This window comes from Lepus europaeus, chromosome 5 (assembly GCF_033115175.1).
Source record: "Lepus europaeus isolate LE1 chromosome 5, mLepTim1.pri, whole genome shotgun sequence".
Taxonomy (NCBI): domain Eukaryota; kingdom Metazoa; phylum Chordata; class Mammalia; order Lagomorpha; family Leporidae; genus Lepus; species Lepus europaeus.
Window position 1 is genome coordinate 97,140,934 of NC_084831.1, and position 18,364 is coordinate 97,159,297.

Genomic DNA, 18,364 nt, shown 5'->3' on the forward strand with positions numbered 1-18,364 from the left:
ATTATATAAAATAATAGCTTTGAAATAGACCAGACTTGAATTAAATATGATTATTGTTCCCCATGTAAGTTAGTTAAGCAAGAAGGTCTCTGTGAAACTCCATTTCTTCCTCTGGTAAGTAAGAATGAGGACACCAAATTTATATGTACAGAGAAATAACTGGCATGAAACACAAAAAAACTGCAGGCCAGAACACGTAACAAGCTGCCTGCTTAGAAAATATGATGTTTAGAAATTGTCACTTCACCACTCAACTCCTTCTCCCCATATTATCTTGATTTCCACATAACTAGTAATATTAGATTAAGTAGTGTTTTCACAGAAAGACAGAAAATAGTCACCAAGTATTTTCAGTATCATTATATGAACTTGCTGGGTGACATCATAAATTCTCTAGTCCCAGAAATCCCAATAACTGTGAGATATATCAACTTTACATTTCTGGCAAAAACAATACATAATAAATATATACCAAAAATATTTCTTTCAACAGAAACATTTCTACCAATTGGAGGTAAATACATCTTAAATATGAATAAACCCACATATTTATTAAATTAACCTAGACAGTAAGGGTAATGTTTCTTCCAATCCCTTCCCCCAGTGAATAAGTTCTACATACAACAATGGGCAAGATATGAAATGTTGCCTTTACACATTGCCATGTTGAAGTAAAATAATGAATTATTAAATGCACAAATATATTTGTGTGATTGTACTGAATTAAGATTGGTAATTACCAATTTATTTTCCTTACACCACTTGAGTGATCACAAAGTACTTTATATTTGTATATGAAATAACTATATTTCATCTTGCTATTAGACATTATGTATCATGATAAAAATAAATAATAATAATTAGCCAAAAAATATATGTAGCATTACTAGAGACAATAGCAGTAGTAATAGCAGTGATAACAATAAAGATAACATACCTGGAAATAACTGCTTTGTCGGGGCACTGAGTTGTGCTAGCTTTGAAACTCTATAAGCAGTATCTGACCCTTTAGAATCCTTTCTGTTCGTGCAAAATCCTGTTGTTTTTGATATTCCTTCTGGAGAATTGTGAAAATCTAGTGCTTTTAGTACATCAACTGGAGCACCTGAAAAATAGGTTAAAAACACAAAAAATGTAATGGAACAAATAATCTAATATAAAAATGAATATTCTAAACAGAGGAAATAGCATATCATTTCATTCTTCAAATCTTTGCATCATTTGCCATGCTGCCCTAACATATGGATGAGGTCTGGGGGAGCTGGGCGGTACCCAGCAATATAAACCATAATAACATTCCTAAACATTCCCAAATGGAAAATGTCTCAAATCTGGATCAAATTATGGATAAGGAAAACAGCAGGTGTATATGTGTATGTGTGTGTGTTTCAAATGTAAAATAGTCTATATGTGAATTTATGAACATTCAGATGTATCTAGATCATAACAAATTCTTTAATAATTTCAAGTGATAAAATTTTTAAGAATTAAGGTAAAAGCTAGCATCTATAAATATTTCATCATTTTCTAATAAGTTACTATTATAACAAAAATAAAGATGATTTTTAAGACTCATATTTATAATAAATATCATATACAGATATGGTAAAATGTAAAGATCTAAGCCATATTATATATACTCAAAGAATTTGAAAGATGTTTAAAATAGAAGACTACTATATGATGATTTTTTTAAACAATTTATTGATTTATTTAGAAGGTAAGGAGACAGAAAGAGAGGCAGACACAGACAGGGAGAGAAAGATACAGACATAGAGAAAATAGAGAGAGAGAAAAAAAGAAAGAGATCTTCCACCCACTGCTTCACATTCCAAATGCCAAAAATAGCCTGGATTAGGCCAGGCTGAGGCCAAGAGCCACAGACTAGACTCCATCTTGGTTCCCATGCAGGTGGCAGGAACCCATACCCTAGGACTGTCATCTGCTGACTTGCCAGATACAGTAAAAGGAAGCTGAATCAGAAGCAGAGTAGCTTAAACCAGGAACTCTGATATGGGATGTAAGGGTCCCAAGTGGTGAATTAACCAGTTACAGCACAACATCTATCCCTAATGCCTTGTTCTAAGTCTTTCCCATGTTTGCTATTCACAAATAATGAACTTTTTGTTCAATGAAGCAACACATTACAACATGGATTCCCATTAGACTATGAAGAAACTGAGAATTTCCTATGGCCTAGTGATGCAGTAATGAACCAAATGGCAAAGTGTAACACATTAATCATGAGTTTGTGGTATAAACAAACCTTCTGCACTGCCAGTCATGTACAAGCATAGAACATACAATTGTGTAAAGTACATAATAATTCATGGTAATAAAAAATCATTGTGCTGATGTTGAACCAAAATGAATTTGGCTTAAACCAGCCTCCACACTTGAACAGTAAGTGTAGCACAAAATGGCCTTCATATACAGGGAGCTACAACCTAGCTAGTTGTTTAAGCAGACTGTCACCTTAAGAGCTCTCCTGGAACTAACACTGAGCCTAAACCCATCACAGCAACTGCTCCATCAACAAATCCCAAGCTAAAGGCTGCCAAATTAGGCCCAAATAAAGTAAATTCAGACTGCGCCAATCAGGTGATCTCTATTTGCTACCTGTTGTCTTTTTGGTTATAATGGTAGCTCAACACATGGTAACATGCTGGCCAAGGAGGAGGGAGTTGTGCATTCATTGTCTTCTTTGGTCTGAAATGTTCATTCCAGTCAGTACTTTTTTCTTGCCAAAGTAAACTCTGTTAACTTGAACTAGTCTGTTTTTCTTTTAACAGTGGTTTATATGTTTACTATTCTATACTCTTTTTTATCATTAGAGCATACCCCTGCTACTTATTAAAAATAAAATGGTTGATGGGCCGTTTTATTTTTATGGTATGGTGGACTACGCCTCAGTAGTCAGTTACAACTCAAGTGATGATTCAAGTGCTTGGGTTCCAGCTCTCACTCAGGAGACCTGGATTGAGTTCTCAGCTCCCAGGACCAACCTTGACCCAACCTTGACCCAACCTCAACCACCAAGCAGATGTGCTGTTTCTCTCTCTCTTGTGCTTGCTAACTCGCTCTCTTTCTCTCTTCTCCCACTGCTCAAATAAAAATATTAAAAATAGTAAAATTAAAAGTTCATTCAATAAATGTTACAAATTTGCAATAAACTATGATTACTTTATTAGTTAAAAAGATAGTTTAATAGATTTAATGTTGGCTAAGGATATAGTGTTTATAAAGCCTGTGGTAGTGTAATGTCCTACATATTCACATTCATCCATTCAATCACTGACTCACCCACAGCAACTTCCATTCCTGCTATTTATGGAAGTGCCCTACAGAGGTATACCATTTTACAACTTTTATACTATATTTTACTGCACCTTTTCTATATTTAAGTAAGCTTATATATATAAATATTTACCATTGTGTTACAATTGCCTATAGTGTTTGCATTTAATATAATAATACGCTGTATAGTTTTATAGCCTGGTATCAATAGGTTATATAGATTAGGTGTGTAATAGGATATATCATCTTGGTTGATAAAATACATTCTATGATGTTCATGCAATGTCAAAACTGACTAGATACATTTGAGCATATCCCCATCATTACGTGATGTTTAACTGTGTGAGTACATATAGGTATGTGCAGCAAGGTGTATGTATGTAACAACACTTATGCACATATGCAGTTATCTACATATAATTTGCTTCTAAATTTTTTAGAATTACTTCATGGACACTACTTTCAGTGTCATGATTTAGATTGAAAATTCCCAAGAAGAATAATTAATATTTTCTCTCTCACTTTTAAAACTATTTTTAAGATTTATTATGAAACAAAGAGACATAGACATAATGAGAAAGAGAGCTGCCATCCAATAGTTCACTCCCAGCATTCTCATAATGGCCCCACACCGGGCCAGGCCAATGCCCAGAGCTGGTAACTCAGTCTAGGTCTCCCATATCTGTAGTCTCCCTCAATTTTACGTAGCCTTAAAGTATCTAATACAGAGCTTTATCTCTTGGTAGAGCATAGATTCTCCAAATCCGATTCATTTCAGCTACCTCCCGCTATTATAAGTTGATCAATATAAAACATGTTTGGAAAGTTAAGCTTTCCCTTTATAAATGTGACCTATTTAGATAAATAGTTTATTAGAATGTATTTCATATACCATAGAATCATTTCCTTAATATGTAAAATTTAATGGATTTTGGTAATACAATTTACCATATTTTTAAATTGTGAAATATATTTAGGATAAAATTTATCAATTTAAACATTTTAAGTGTATAATTCAACAATATTCATTACACTCAAGATGTTATACAACTATCATTACACTTTATTTTTGAATTATTTTCATCATCTCAAACAGAAACTTCGTAACCATCCTGTAATAACTCTCAACTCTCAATATGATCCTAGCCTCTGGTAGCCTTTGACCTATTTCCTGTCTGTATAAGTTTCTTATTCCAGAAGTTAATATAACCAGAATCACACAATATTCACCAGAACACTGAACAAAATAATACCATCTGACTCAATAATCCCACTTTTACACATATATCCAAAATAACTGGAATCAGGGATTTGAACAAATATTTGGATATCAGTGTTCACAGCAGCATCATTTGCAGTAGCCAAAAGGTAAAAACATCCAAGTTTCTTTCAACAGACAAATGAATTGTAAAATGGAATGTTACTCAGCCACAAAAACAAATGAAGTCCTGATACCTCCTACAATGTAGACGAACCTTCAAAACATTACACTATAGGAAATGAGCCAGACAAGAAAAGACAAACTTGAATTTTTTTAAGAACCTCAAATTCCCTGTTTAACTCACCAAGTAAGTGCTATTGTTTGTAATGGTTTGAGTATGTTTCCAATACTCAGATCCTTTTGAGGTAGAATCTAATATGAGGTGATTAGGTTATTGAGGAATTTCCCATGGAAAGGATTAATGTATTTATCAAGGGAACCTGGTTAATTCTCTTAAGACAGTTGTTACAAAAACATAAGACAGGCACAACTCCATCTCCTGGCTTCCTGTCTCACCATGTTATTGATCCTCCTTAAACATGCTCTGACTACATCACATATCATGTGCGATGCAGCAAGAGAGCCCTCAACAGAGACAAAACAAATAGAGCCACCCAATCTTGAACTGTCAGCCCGCAAAACTGTAACCTAAATAAACTATTTCTTTATATATTATCCAGGCTAAGCTAATCCATTGTTATGGCAGTGGGAAATGAACTATTACAGCAAATCAAACATGAATCATATGATGAACATATTCTTAAAAAAAAAAAAAACAGACTTTTGGAGGTAGATATTGGGTAATGGTTAAAATGCCACTTGGAATGCTTCCATCCCATATCAGATTACCTCAAGAACTAGGTAACACTCAATATACATTTACTTATGTTAAAACAGCACCTTTTTTTCTTCAGAAAGAGAAGATTACTGGATGAACGTGTGAACTAACATGATTGAAAATCATCCATTTTTAATAGAATTATGAGTGAATTTCAGAATATGTTGTGTCATAAATATGAAAGTCTTCCAAAAGTTCCTAGAAAATGTGTACTATTTAAAAACTATACATGGATTTAAAAATTTTCACAACAAAAGAAATGTATTTTTAACTCCATTTTTTTCCCAAACTTTTTGAAGCACTCCTTTATGTTGTTTCTGAAATTTCTTAATGAGAATGAAAATGAGTCTGATTTTATAATCAGGAAATACCAAAACCACAATTTACCATATTTCACAAGTAAAGGGTGACCTACTACAGGATTTTTCTCTTTTAAAATTTTAATTTCATTCAATTTATTTACAATAACCATCAGTCTGTTATAGAATGTATTAATAAATGTTTGAATGAGGACTTGTGACCAATGTGCTTCTTATCATTTCCTTAGTTCATTAACTTTTAAAGGAAATGACTTCTAAATTGACAGGCATACACAGATGCTGCTTTGTATTACTTTCCTTGTATGGTATAATGAATGTACTTCCCTTTAATAGTAAATGTCCTCTCTATCTCACTAAGCTTCTGAAAGAAAATCAAAACACTATTCAGTGTATCACCCGTTATTCCAAATTATTGAAAAAAAATTTTGTGGAAATAACATATTCCAAAAGGATCCTTCTCTATCAAATATGGTAGAGTTCAGTTCAGATTTAGAATATTTTTAAACACAACAATGTTATTCAAAAACATTATTTTTCTCTAGTAATGTTGGTAATGGTCATTTTCTAGGTCACTAGGATTCCTGAACATTCTTACTGTCTTCATGTGTCTTTTCAAAGGAGTAAGAAAATAACAATTATACTAGCTGCCATGTGCAAAGACACTAACATGTGCCAAGTCACTGGGCTATGCTCTTTAGAGGAATTAGCAAACCATACGTTCCTATTGTACAAATGAGTGAATTGAGAACTAGAAAGCAAAGTTAAGTGTACACCTAAGGTCTGTGTAAATGTCAAATATATATTTTGTTCTACTTTGCTACCCTCACTGCTACAACCCACAAAAAAAAAAAAAACTATGCAAAAGAAAACTTAAAACATATATATATATAAGTCTAAAATTATATTGAGTTGATTCCTAATGTTCATATTTATTTTAAATTAAACCAAATTCATGTTCCAGGATATAAATTACTCTGGAAAATGTTACTGAAAGCCACAGCATCTTCTCTGCTTATTTTATTTCGTCTTCTTGCAGAAAAGTCATTCTCAAAACTGAGCTGAATAAAGTCTCTTAGGTAGATAAGAACACATATATGAAGGTTATATTCTTCCAAAAAGAAAAGAATGAAGCCCCATGGCCATGGCCAAAACTGGGAATGGTTGAATAACATCCAGAATGGACCACAACTTTCCTTTTCATCTAAGTATCTTTCAACATATTGACCTTTTCCAAGTGCACAGTCTTTGTCACATTCATACAACTTTGAAATCAGCAGGATATAAACACAACCCTATATAATAATAAAGGCTCTATAGACACATATGATGTGAAGTCATAATTCATTCCTCAAAATACAGCAGGGGTCAGCGCTGTGGCGTAGGGGGTAAAGCCGCCACCTGCATTGCCAGCATCCCATATGGCCCCTGGTTTGAGACCCGGCTGCTCCACTTCCGATCCAGCTCTCTCTATGGCCTGGGAAAGCAGTGGAAGATGGCCCAGTCCTTGGGCCCTTGCACCCACATGGGGAACCCAGAAGAAGCTCCTGGCTCCTGGCTTCAGATTGGCACAGCTCCAGCTGTTGCGGCAATTTGGGGAGTGAACCAGCAGATGGAAGACCTCTCTCACCTCTCTCTCTCTGCCTCTCTGTAACCTGCCTTTCAAATAAATAAATAAATCTTTTTAAAAAGCAGCAAAATGGCTGGCATTTGGCCTAAAGGTTAAAAAACAGGTTAACATGTTGATAAATTGACACCTGGGTCCCATTTCAGTTATCTGGGTTCTACACATGGCTCCAGCTCCCAACTCTTGTTTCCTATAAATGCAGCCCTTAGGAGTCAGTGGTAATGGCAAGTACATACCACCCATGTGACAGACCTGGATTGAGTTACTGGCTTCCGGCTTTGACCCTCAGCTTGTCCCCAGGATTGTAGACATGTACAAGTGAATCAGCAGATGGAAGCTAACTCTTGTGCCCCCAACCCCATCTCTCTATCTCTATCTTTCTCTTTCCTTGTTTCTCAAATAAATAAATACAAACAAGTAAAAATAACTATATATAATGAGATTTCTATTTTTTTTTGTCTAAAAAGGTATACCAAGTTTAAAAAAGAATAAAAATCATAAGTGATTCTTTTATTTCAAGTAAGCTGGATAATAAATTAAACAATTATGAAATTCTATCATTTATTGGATCACCTAATCTTCATCTTTATAATCATAGCATTTGAAAGATTTTAATAACATGAATAAGAATATTGAACAGACACATACACACCTCAACAGTAGAGACAAGAGCTGCCAATAATCATTGAACCTCAAAATGTCAATTTCAGTCTAATACATTATATTTTATGTACTCTGTTAGTTACTACAGATGAGGGAAAACAGATGGTATTTGTCTGTGGGATAGCAGGTTTGTACACATACATACACACATACACAGACAATATGACTGTAAAAATGTTGGCTGAATGTGAAACACTTGTGAAAATACATAAAAACACTTCCTCTGAGGCCCACAGGATTCTCTAGTTTTGAAATAAAAATATTTTAGTCCACACATGTCCTTCCTAGTGTGTTCTCTTGACTTCTTAAACACTTCCACTCACTCATTAATCAGTTTGATCTCAAGTCTTTGATCCTTTATCCCCTGGTGCCTATGGCATCCACATGAGGTACTGATCCTATAACTCACACTGCTTCGACTGTTTCATCTCTATGTGTCATTTCAAAGCAACTGCATGCACTCCCATGGCCAGCAGTGAGTAGCAGCACTGCATAGTGTCAAAGGGCCAGACGATTTCTGAATTTCCAGCTCTGTCACTAAGCATCTTTGTAATTTGCACACATTACTTAATTGCTCTGTGCATTACTCCATGCATTTAAAAATGAGAAAAATGAAAATATTCACCTCAAAATTTGGTTAGAACTGCATTGGTATTTGGAACAATCCTTAGAATGGTGCCTGGGAAAACTATACCTATGGGCTAGGACCCCCTCATAGCCTACATTTGTTTGGTAGCTGCTTTCACACACCAGTGTCAGAGTTGTACAGCCCACAGAGGCTTGAATATCTACCAGCTAGCCCTTTTAAAAACTCGACTCCTTAAGGACAAATAGGAGTTCAACAGAGGGAAAGGAATGGCAAGTATGGCAACACACATAAAAGAGAGTACAAGCTCCAAGGAGATGAAAGCAGTTATGCTTGCCCAATTAGACATCAACACTGAATAAATTCAGTGGCACAAATTCTTCTTGGAAATATCGTGGCTGCTGAAGACCTTTGGAGAAAAGCCATCTCCATCATGAATTCACTATCACAAACTCCAAGAGAGCCATTTACAATAACACCTATTCATTTGCCCACCCCAAATGTACTGCTGGAGTTAAACTTTCAGTTTTTAAAATGTGCCTTGCTACCTTTATCTGGGCTTTTATCTCCACCCTTCCTCAACTGGCTGATTTTTCAACCCTAACTCTCACTAAAATTAGCTAGGTCCCACCCCAATATTAATAAATTATAATGGGGTGTGATCCTAGCCTCGATATGTTTTAAAAGTTCCCCAGATGCGTCTAACATTTAGTCAAGGATTTGGCCTAAATCTAAGTATGACTTCCTCTGGGAAACATTTATTTACTGTTTCCATGAGGATGTTGTGGCCCTCTCATATGATCCCAAGTGCCCTATTTTCCCCATAGAGAACTCTGCACCCTATTTTTTCTGCTTACTTAACTATCTCATTCTAGCTTTAGGCTACATAGTCTTGGACACATTCTCAATTATGGCCATGATTTTCCTATTACACACACTACCTAATCTCTCCACTGACCCCAGTCTCTGCCTCTCTATATCTTTCTTTTTCTTTTTCTATGTCTTTCTCTTCACTGAGCAAGTAATTTATTATTTAACATCTGTCTCCCCTGAAGGACTATCAACTCTGACAGTGAACATCAGTACTATTGATGTTCACTGCTGTATTGCCAAGGCATACTGGCTGAAGCACAGCAAATAATTAGTAGAGATATACTGAAAGAATGAACAAATGAATAAGTAGGCACTCTGCCTCTGAGTTGAGGTATCCTTCCTACCAATCTGAGAAGAGAAAGGGCAAATGTTGGGAGTCACCCCTAACATCAACAACTTGAAGAGCTTTCCACATTTGGTCATTGCTGCTTGATTTATCTATAGCAAGAACACAAACACAAACTGGCTTTTCTAACATAGATATATTGCCAACTTCTACTCAGGTATCCTCACTTTGTATCTCACATCCAAGGCCATTTCTATGAAACATACCATTATGGAAATAGGCAAATGTACAACATGAGAGTTCTAAACTATCTCCCACCCCATCACAAAATGCTTTGCTGCTCCAGAATAGTACCCAAAACCAAGAGTGCTACTCTGTTTATGTGGCAGTAGGATGTGAAACTAACAAATGAAAAGATATGCAAGGAGTAACTATTTATTACAATTGACCTACTACTAATGCTCTGCTTTATTTCCAGATCATCAGGACTGTTAATAGTGAGCCTGGAATACAAGTGCATAGACAACAGTTAATTTCTGCTGTTCAGACTGTCCAGCTTCTAACCCAAGTCAGCATTTATTACTTGTATGACTTTGGTTAAGTCGTTTACCAAGACAATTTCTTGAACTCAGCCTCATTTTTAGAATTAAATGTGATAAAGAATTTTAGGGACCAGCCCTTTTGTACAGTGGGTTAAACTGTCTCCTGCAATGGTAGAATCCAATATGGGCATCAGTTCAAGTCCCAGTTGCTCCACCTGGGCTCCAGTTCCCTGCTAATGCACCTGGGAAAGCAGCAGAAGATTGCCCAAGGGCCTGGGCCCCTCCACCCATACGAGAGAGATACAGAAGAAACCCCTGGCTCCAGGCTTCCACTTGGCCCAGGCCCGATGACTGAGGCCATTGAGCGAATGAAACACAGATGGAAGATATCTCTGTGTGTCTCTATTTGTCTCTTTCTATATAACCTTGCCTTTCAAATAGATAAATAAAAACTTTTAAAAAATAATTTTAATTTTTGAAGATAGTGTCTAATATATAATACATATGCAGTGAATCTACATAATATTACCTAAAATTATTCCCTGAAAATTTCAAGCTTTCACAATACTTTTAATAGTGTCAGTGAAAATCACTCACATATCTCGAGAGCAATGCCTCAGCCTCTCTGTAACGCTGCCTTTCAAATAAATAATTAAGTCTTTAAAACACACACACAAAAAAAAAAAACATAGTAGCCTAAACTCTCCCATATTCAAAAAAAGTGGAGAAATTCTTCTTTCAGTAACAATGTGGCATATGTACATAATGTCAACAGAAACCCCAAACATTTCCCATTTTAGCTGAAATCAGATTTTTTTGTTTGCATTCTGCAATCTAATCTTTGTAGTAAAAGTACAAAAAGAAATAAATAGACTACTTAAATACATTAGTGAATTTTGAGACACTTACATAGTTTGCATTAATCACTCTTGGATATGGAAAGTATTCCATTATACTATTTAGAGTTCAATTTTCTCAAAAGGGTTCTACAATCAATTAAAATATATAATAGTATGCTTTTTTGCCATATTTCCCAACACATGTGCACATGCACACACACACAACAAACAAATATATTTCAAAGCTCAGTATTTCAATGAACTTCCTAGGAAAACATGAGTATTTGATTTTTTGACAATGAATAGCATCAAATTGAGAATGACACAAAGACAATTATTAGTAAACTGGAATTTCAGAAATGTTATAGTAACTTTCATCAAACCAAGCATCCAACAAGCCTATTGTTAATATCTTTTCAGGAAATGGAAATAAAATGATCAAATATAAACATTTCTCAGAAAATATCAGTTTAAGAATATCAATTGTATAGTAAAATCTAAGTGGAAAGGTCAAGGAAAAAAACATAGTGAAATATTCTGAAATGAGACGAATGGGAAGAATGAGTCCAATCAATATCAATCATATTTACATCCTATCATTAACAGCTCATTATTGTAATTCTAGCTACGTGGAGATTGACAGAAATGCAAAAAATTCAGGATCCTGAATTTAGCCTTGATTGGGAACAATAAATAAATTTATTTTGACTATCACATTTTTGTACATTTCCTTGACAACATCTAATCTGCAATTGCTTTCTAGTTCTCTGGTTGGGAGTATGTTCCTAGGTTACCATCATTGCTCTCTTACATCAACAGAATAAGGAATAAGTTCCATTACCATTTCTACACAGCTATCATCTTTTATAACAGATGGGTTAATACCCATGGCGTTCATCAAATATAAAAAAATGCTTTAGGATACAGCATTTTGATATCATGTCAACTATTTGTAAATATGTAAAATGAAATGAAATGAAAAAGTACAGGAATTATTGAATACATATAGCCTAAATGCTGCTAAGACCTAAGGACCTAAGTAATTTAAGGCAACATTTGTAATCCATATTTATCCTATTCTAAATTTTATATTAAAGCAAAGTTGCTTTTGGATTCCAGTGACCCAGTCCATGAACACCACCCCTGAATTTCTTCTTTTCTTTTTCACTTCCCCCTGCAACCAGTAAAAGCTATTCCTACTATATCAAAAATAAATATAAATCGCTATTTGTAAATGCTTTATTTATTTTTATACATGACAAATATTCAATTACTGAGAAAAAAGAACAATAAAGCAAAAGTCTACAGGGAGGGCTGCAGAGGCAAGGATATCAAGTAACAAGGACAAGGCAAGTTTAAATTAGAAAATTATATTTTGCATAGTATGGAAAAGTATAGACGCCTCATCGATCCTGATATTTTTGTAGAATAGAAATTCTACAAAAAAAGAAACAAGTACAAAGAACTTGAGACAAAAGTTGTTCCAGAGTGTTGTGGGAAATGCAGGGCAATAAATATGTGTCCCATAAATGGAAGAAGAAGAATATATGAGAAGGGTGAGGATATACTGAATACAGATGCTATGAGTCCTGTGGGATCTTCAAAGACATTAGATTTTCTCCCAAGTGAGGGGGAAATCACTGGAAAATCAAAGAGACAAGAATGATGTGAACCAACTTGTTTTTGATGGCAGTTTTAGAGCAGTTTTAGGTTCAAAGCAAAATTGAGAGGAAAGTGCAGAGATGCTGCATCAACTTATTTTTCCAGACCATTGGGGCTCTTACATTGAGAACAAACAACAAGAGCAGCAGAGTGGAACAAGAGGGCAGTGAGGAAGCAATAGCTACCTTCCAAACGTAACTGCTGCTTTCTGGGACAGAGAAACAAAGCATTGGGTCAGACCCAGAAGATATTCCAAAAGTGAAGTAGTCAGGGGTTGCTGATAGATTAGACATGGGGTTTGAGGGAAAAGAAACCAAAGTTGACTTCAAGTTTTTTAGCTGGAAAATCATGAAGTGAAGACTGTAATAGGAATGGATTTCAGTACAGAACTCTGTGATTCAGAATCAGGCATTGTAGATTCCAAGAGACTAAAACACCATTATAAGTGACTGAACTGAGAGTCAAGTATACGCATCTGGAGCTCAAGGCAAAGATCTGGGCTCAAAATAAAACTTTAGGAGTTGACAGCCCTATCAACCGTATTCAAGGATATAATTAACTTAATGAATGCCATGGTTATTTTCAAACTATTTGATATAACTTCCTCTGAAAGAAATTTTTCTGTGAAATGTTTACAATAAACACTTTGTTCTCTCAAAAAATCAAAATAGACATCAGGATCCAATATGTTAATCCTCAAAAACAAAAATCCTTATTTTCAACTTATGCTCTTAAAGATGATATCATCCAGGCAGTAACAAGAATCCTATAAGATGTACAAATGTTCTCTGTCTTACAGAAGACTTTATAATTGTGTGCAGATACTGGTCTCATATACTCCTTTATAAGGAAGATAATTTATTGATATATTTTGCAAGCCTGTGACAGACATGACTACATATAAAGAATCAGTTAAATGTACTTAACTACTGTTGGAAATTCCAGGTACTTTACTGTGGGCTGGCTATTTCAGAAAAAGTAGCCTGGCCCCAGTTCTCTGATTACTTATCAGAGAACCCAATGGTTACAATCATCTGGGACCACTTAGTAGGTGCTGGTATCAAAGCATGCTCTAGCCCTGACAATACAGCAGCTTCCATGCACTTTTTAATTATTTACATCATTCCATGCTATGCAGCAAAAATATATCTATATGGTGTTGTATTCTGTGTGCCTTGCACTCTTAGTCGCCCCTACTTCACATTATGCCCAGTTTTCTTTGTGAACCACATTGCCTTTGTTCAAGTTCTTTCTTCAAGTCCCTTGTGTATTATTCTCCCTTCAACACAGCCTTCATGTCACCTCCGAGAATGCCCTTGCTTCCTCACTTCATTTGGTTTCTCAGTGCTCAACTGGTATTTCTCAGGGAAACCCTCTTTGACTTTACTGAGCTTCTGTTCTGTATTCCTTTAGAACAATGTGCCTCTCCTTCAAGGCATCTAGCAGTGTTGTCATTTTGTATTTACTTGGTGACATTTGATTGATTAGTGTCTCCTCAAGTCAATAATAAACTCTGTGAGGCAGGATCATTACTCACTTTGCCTAGCAACTATTCTGAACATACAACAAGTCTCTAACATATGCTTGTTGAAAATGTGGTTAAATATATTAATAAATGAACGACCACAGAACACAGCATGAGTACCTATGAAGGATTTAAAATATATTTGTCAAGCGAATGACTGCTTTTCATTGTCGCTCTTGCAGTAACACACATAATCAATGAGAAGACAGATTGGCATACTGTCTTGATAGCCATGGCACCTATCACAGTAGATGTGCAGTTAGTCATTTAGTTTTTTATGGTTATTAAACAGCTGCAATCTTCAACTTCCTCATTATAAAAGCTTATATGAGAGCAGGCATTTAGCTTAGTAACTGCTAATTTAACTAAGATGCTGGTTAAAACATTTATGGTCCACATTCGGTGCCTGAGTTAAAATCCTAGGTTTGGCCCTTGACTCAAGCTTTCTACTAATGTAGACCATAGGAGACAGCAATGATGGGGCAAGTGATTGGGTCCCTGCCACTCATATGGAAAACCTGGACTGAGTTCTCAGCTCCTGCCTTCAGTCCCCAGCCATTGCAAGCATTTTGGGAGCAAATCCGCAGATGGGAACCCTCACTGTCTTTCTGCCTCTGGAATAAATTAATTTTTAAAATTTAAATCTTGAAAGAGCTGTTGAGAGCAGAAATGACATCCAATTTTGATGAGTATGGTAAAGAAAAGAACATAAGTCAGTTGAAATTATGACATTTGAAAAGTTCAGTATTTCTGATTTACAAATAGCCTGGCCTATTTTTAAAAAGCTTTAAAAATACAGTCCACTTTCCCTCCACCCTCTTACCTCTCCACCCTACCCTCCCATATGAGCACAGCTCCCCATGGTCACATACTCTTGCAAAGCTTTTTTTCTGGGTGGTTTTTCTCTTAATAAATCTGAAATCACTACTTAGTGGGTTTCTTTTTTCCAAAATTAACTTTGTCATGATTTTTAAAAGAGAAATCATGATGCAATATTGCATTAAGCAGTTTAAATAAAGGAAAATTTCAGAAAGTAAATAGGCAACACCACCAAATTATATGTAGATGATTCTAAACAAATGCATGAAACAATCTTTTCATTCTCAATGGCAGTTTATTATCTTATTGAAAGGAAAATACCTCTAGGATTATGATTGTTGAGAAACTCTTGGAAATATTTATATCTAAGTTATTGTATTAGATCATTAATAATGACTATCTCAAAAGGTAAACAAAATATTAAAGCTAAAAAATACAAAACTAAAATTATATTTCCAATAAATCTATTTTTTACTTAATTTTGAGAAGAGCAATACTCATAGGCATTTACAGTCATCTTTCCGTATACACAAAGGTCTGGTTCCAGCACAGCCTTCTCCAGTGAGAATACTAAAACCTGATGACAGAGAAGTTCTTTTTATAAAATGACATGACATTTGCATATAATCTACACACATTCTCTTCTATACACTAAATAATCTCTAGATTACTTATAACATCTAATACAACACCAATGCTCTATAAGTAACTGTGATAATGTATTTTTTAGGGATTAATGACAAGAAACAAGTCTGTACATGGAAGTACAGAAACATTTTATTTTTCAATATACTCAATCCATTGGTTGAATGTGCAAATATGCAATTCACAGACATAAATACAAAAGGCCAATTAGTTTATAATATGCTCTAGAGATGAGAAATAAAATATTTTCTATATTGTAATCAGTTTTATATTGTAATTCAATTCTGAATTGAACAATTCAGAACAATTTCTGTTTAGCAATAGGGAATATATCACATGATTTTCACATTTTGATAAATTAATAAATCTTCTTTTGACTTTTAGTGCCTTTTTATAAAAGTTAGGCACATTTACATTCTCAGATATATTTATTTCCTCTTTCAAAATGTTGTGAACCCTTTCCTGTGTATCATAATAATTTGTGGAACTTTATAAAACACTTATGATTACATTTCATACACAATCCACTCAATAAAGACTCCAATGGTTGATATCAGAAATAATTATGATGCCAGGTGAAGGATCATCGCCGCATCCTCGACTTCAGTGGAAATCACTTATCTAGAAGTTCATTCACTCAAAAATATTTATTAGCCATCTGTTATTCTCCAGATTATAGTACAGCATGTCATAATTTCGCATTAATGTGAAAAAGATGAGTTTCCTGCTTATATCATAGCATCAAAAACATTCTGTGTTACATTTTTATTTTGAGTAAGCATAGTGTGCCTACGATGTGATGCAAGACCAACCACATCAGTAGTAGTGACCGAGGAGAGGTATTCCTAGAGGAAATGATAGCTAAACCCTGAATATGAAGCATTGGTCAACAGAGTAGGAGACTGCTCAAGATAGAGGTCACATCTTGGTTTGGGGACAAAACAGAAACTGGTATTTTCAGGAAATCACACGAATGTCAGCAGAAATAACTTCAACATTCTTCTATATACATTGACAATAACTGATACACATAACCATTAAACTAGATAGTTAGGTTACTTAAGAGCTGCAACCAACACCCTTGCTTTATTCAACAAAGGTTTATCACATGCTTACTTGTGATGGGCTGTTTGGAAGTGCTTTGGACACACTAACTAAAACAGATAAAGACTGCTATCCTAGCTATTTTAGGAAACTGAAATATACAATAAATATGAATAAATATGAAAAACATATAGCTTTCTTCCAAAACAATTATATAACTACCATCTATTAATCTAAGGAATCACTTGAAACTGCATATACTTCTCAACTGAAAATGGTACTTCATAATATAATAACTATAATTATGCACAGTAAATAAATTATTCTCCACTATCCCTTGGGCTTATAATTGTAAAATAATAAGAGTGACATGGTATACTTCCCACTGAACTTCAGCATTGACTCAACAGCCACATGAATGATAACAGTACTCTTTGCAAGAAACCATTCATATTTCTACTTTAGTAGCACTCAACTTATTCGAACAGTTGATAGATTATTTATTGTGGTACAGCCCCACAATTTGTCAATTGCTGTTAGACCTCAAAGCACCATAATCATAAGTCAAGGAGGCTGTCTAGAAGCATGAGAACATCTAAAAACACAAGTGAGTGGTCAAAAAGAAATGTTCTGGAATAAGATTATTTTCAAAACAATCTTTCATTGCTAGCTATATGATTTAAGCAAGACAACCAACTTCTCATTTTTTTTATTTCCTCCTTGGATGAAATACATACAAGTACTGTAATATCAGTTTGCCTCAAAAATAACTGTCAAAATGAAAAGGGATTCTATACAAAATGTGCCTACAACAGAATCTGGTATACAATGAGCATACATTCAGTGTTAGCTATCATTATTATATCTGCCTGAAGATATGAGGGAAAGTTTCTTGAATCTGTGACATTTGAGATAAATTTGGAAGCATAAAAAGTACTAGCAGGTGTTTGTTAAATGTAACAAAAGGACTCCAGCCAGGGCCAGGGAGTTCCAAAATGAAGAACACAGTCAAGAGGCTTACCATGGCTGAAATACAAGGTTGAGGGAGTGAGAAATGGCTACTCATGAGCCTGGACATGTAGAGCGGCCTCATCTTAGAAGGCCTCATCTTAGAAGGCACTCTACATCCTACTAAGATAGTGAAGTACTGTGAAGACTCATCAGCAGCCAGCAGAAAGAGAGACAGCCAGTGGTAGATTGTGCTCCACTCTCGAGTACAAGGAGAGAGAGAGAGAGACAGCAACTCCATGTTTCTGGGTCTTTTTTCTCTGTTGAGTTATAGTACCAAGTATGAAAGTGCACTGGAGTTCTTAGTTACCTCGTCAAGGATTATTGCTACTGCTCTTTCTGGAGTTGTCCTTTCAGGAAGTTGTATGTGAAAATCGGAGCGAGGAAGGAAAGCCAGCTACTTCACGCAGTCTAAGGTTCATTCCTTTAAGCCCGGATGTCAGTTTACCAGTCAGACAGAGGAAGGAAGCTTCTACTGATACTCTATGAGCTCAAGTTCTATGAATAGGGACCTTCATTTGCCAGTAGAGTA

At 35.1% G+C, this 18,364-nt stretch overlaps 1 protein-coding gene across 1 annotated transcript in view; it reads right to left on the minus strand.

Moving 5' to 3' along the window:
• Positions 1–18,364, minus strand: part of COL11A1 (collagen type XI alpha 1 chain) — a 209,538-nt gene that overhangs the window by 184,701 nt on the left and 6,473 nt on the right. Inside the window, exon 2 of the mRNA XM_062191844.1 lies at positions 938–1,105. Within this exon, the coding sequence (XP_062047828.1) occupies positions 938–1,105 (168 nt within the window). The remainder of the gene's footprint in view (positions 1–937; positions 1,106–18,364) is intronic.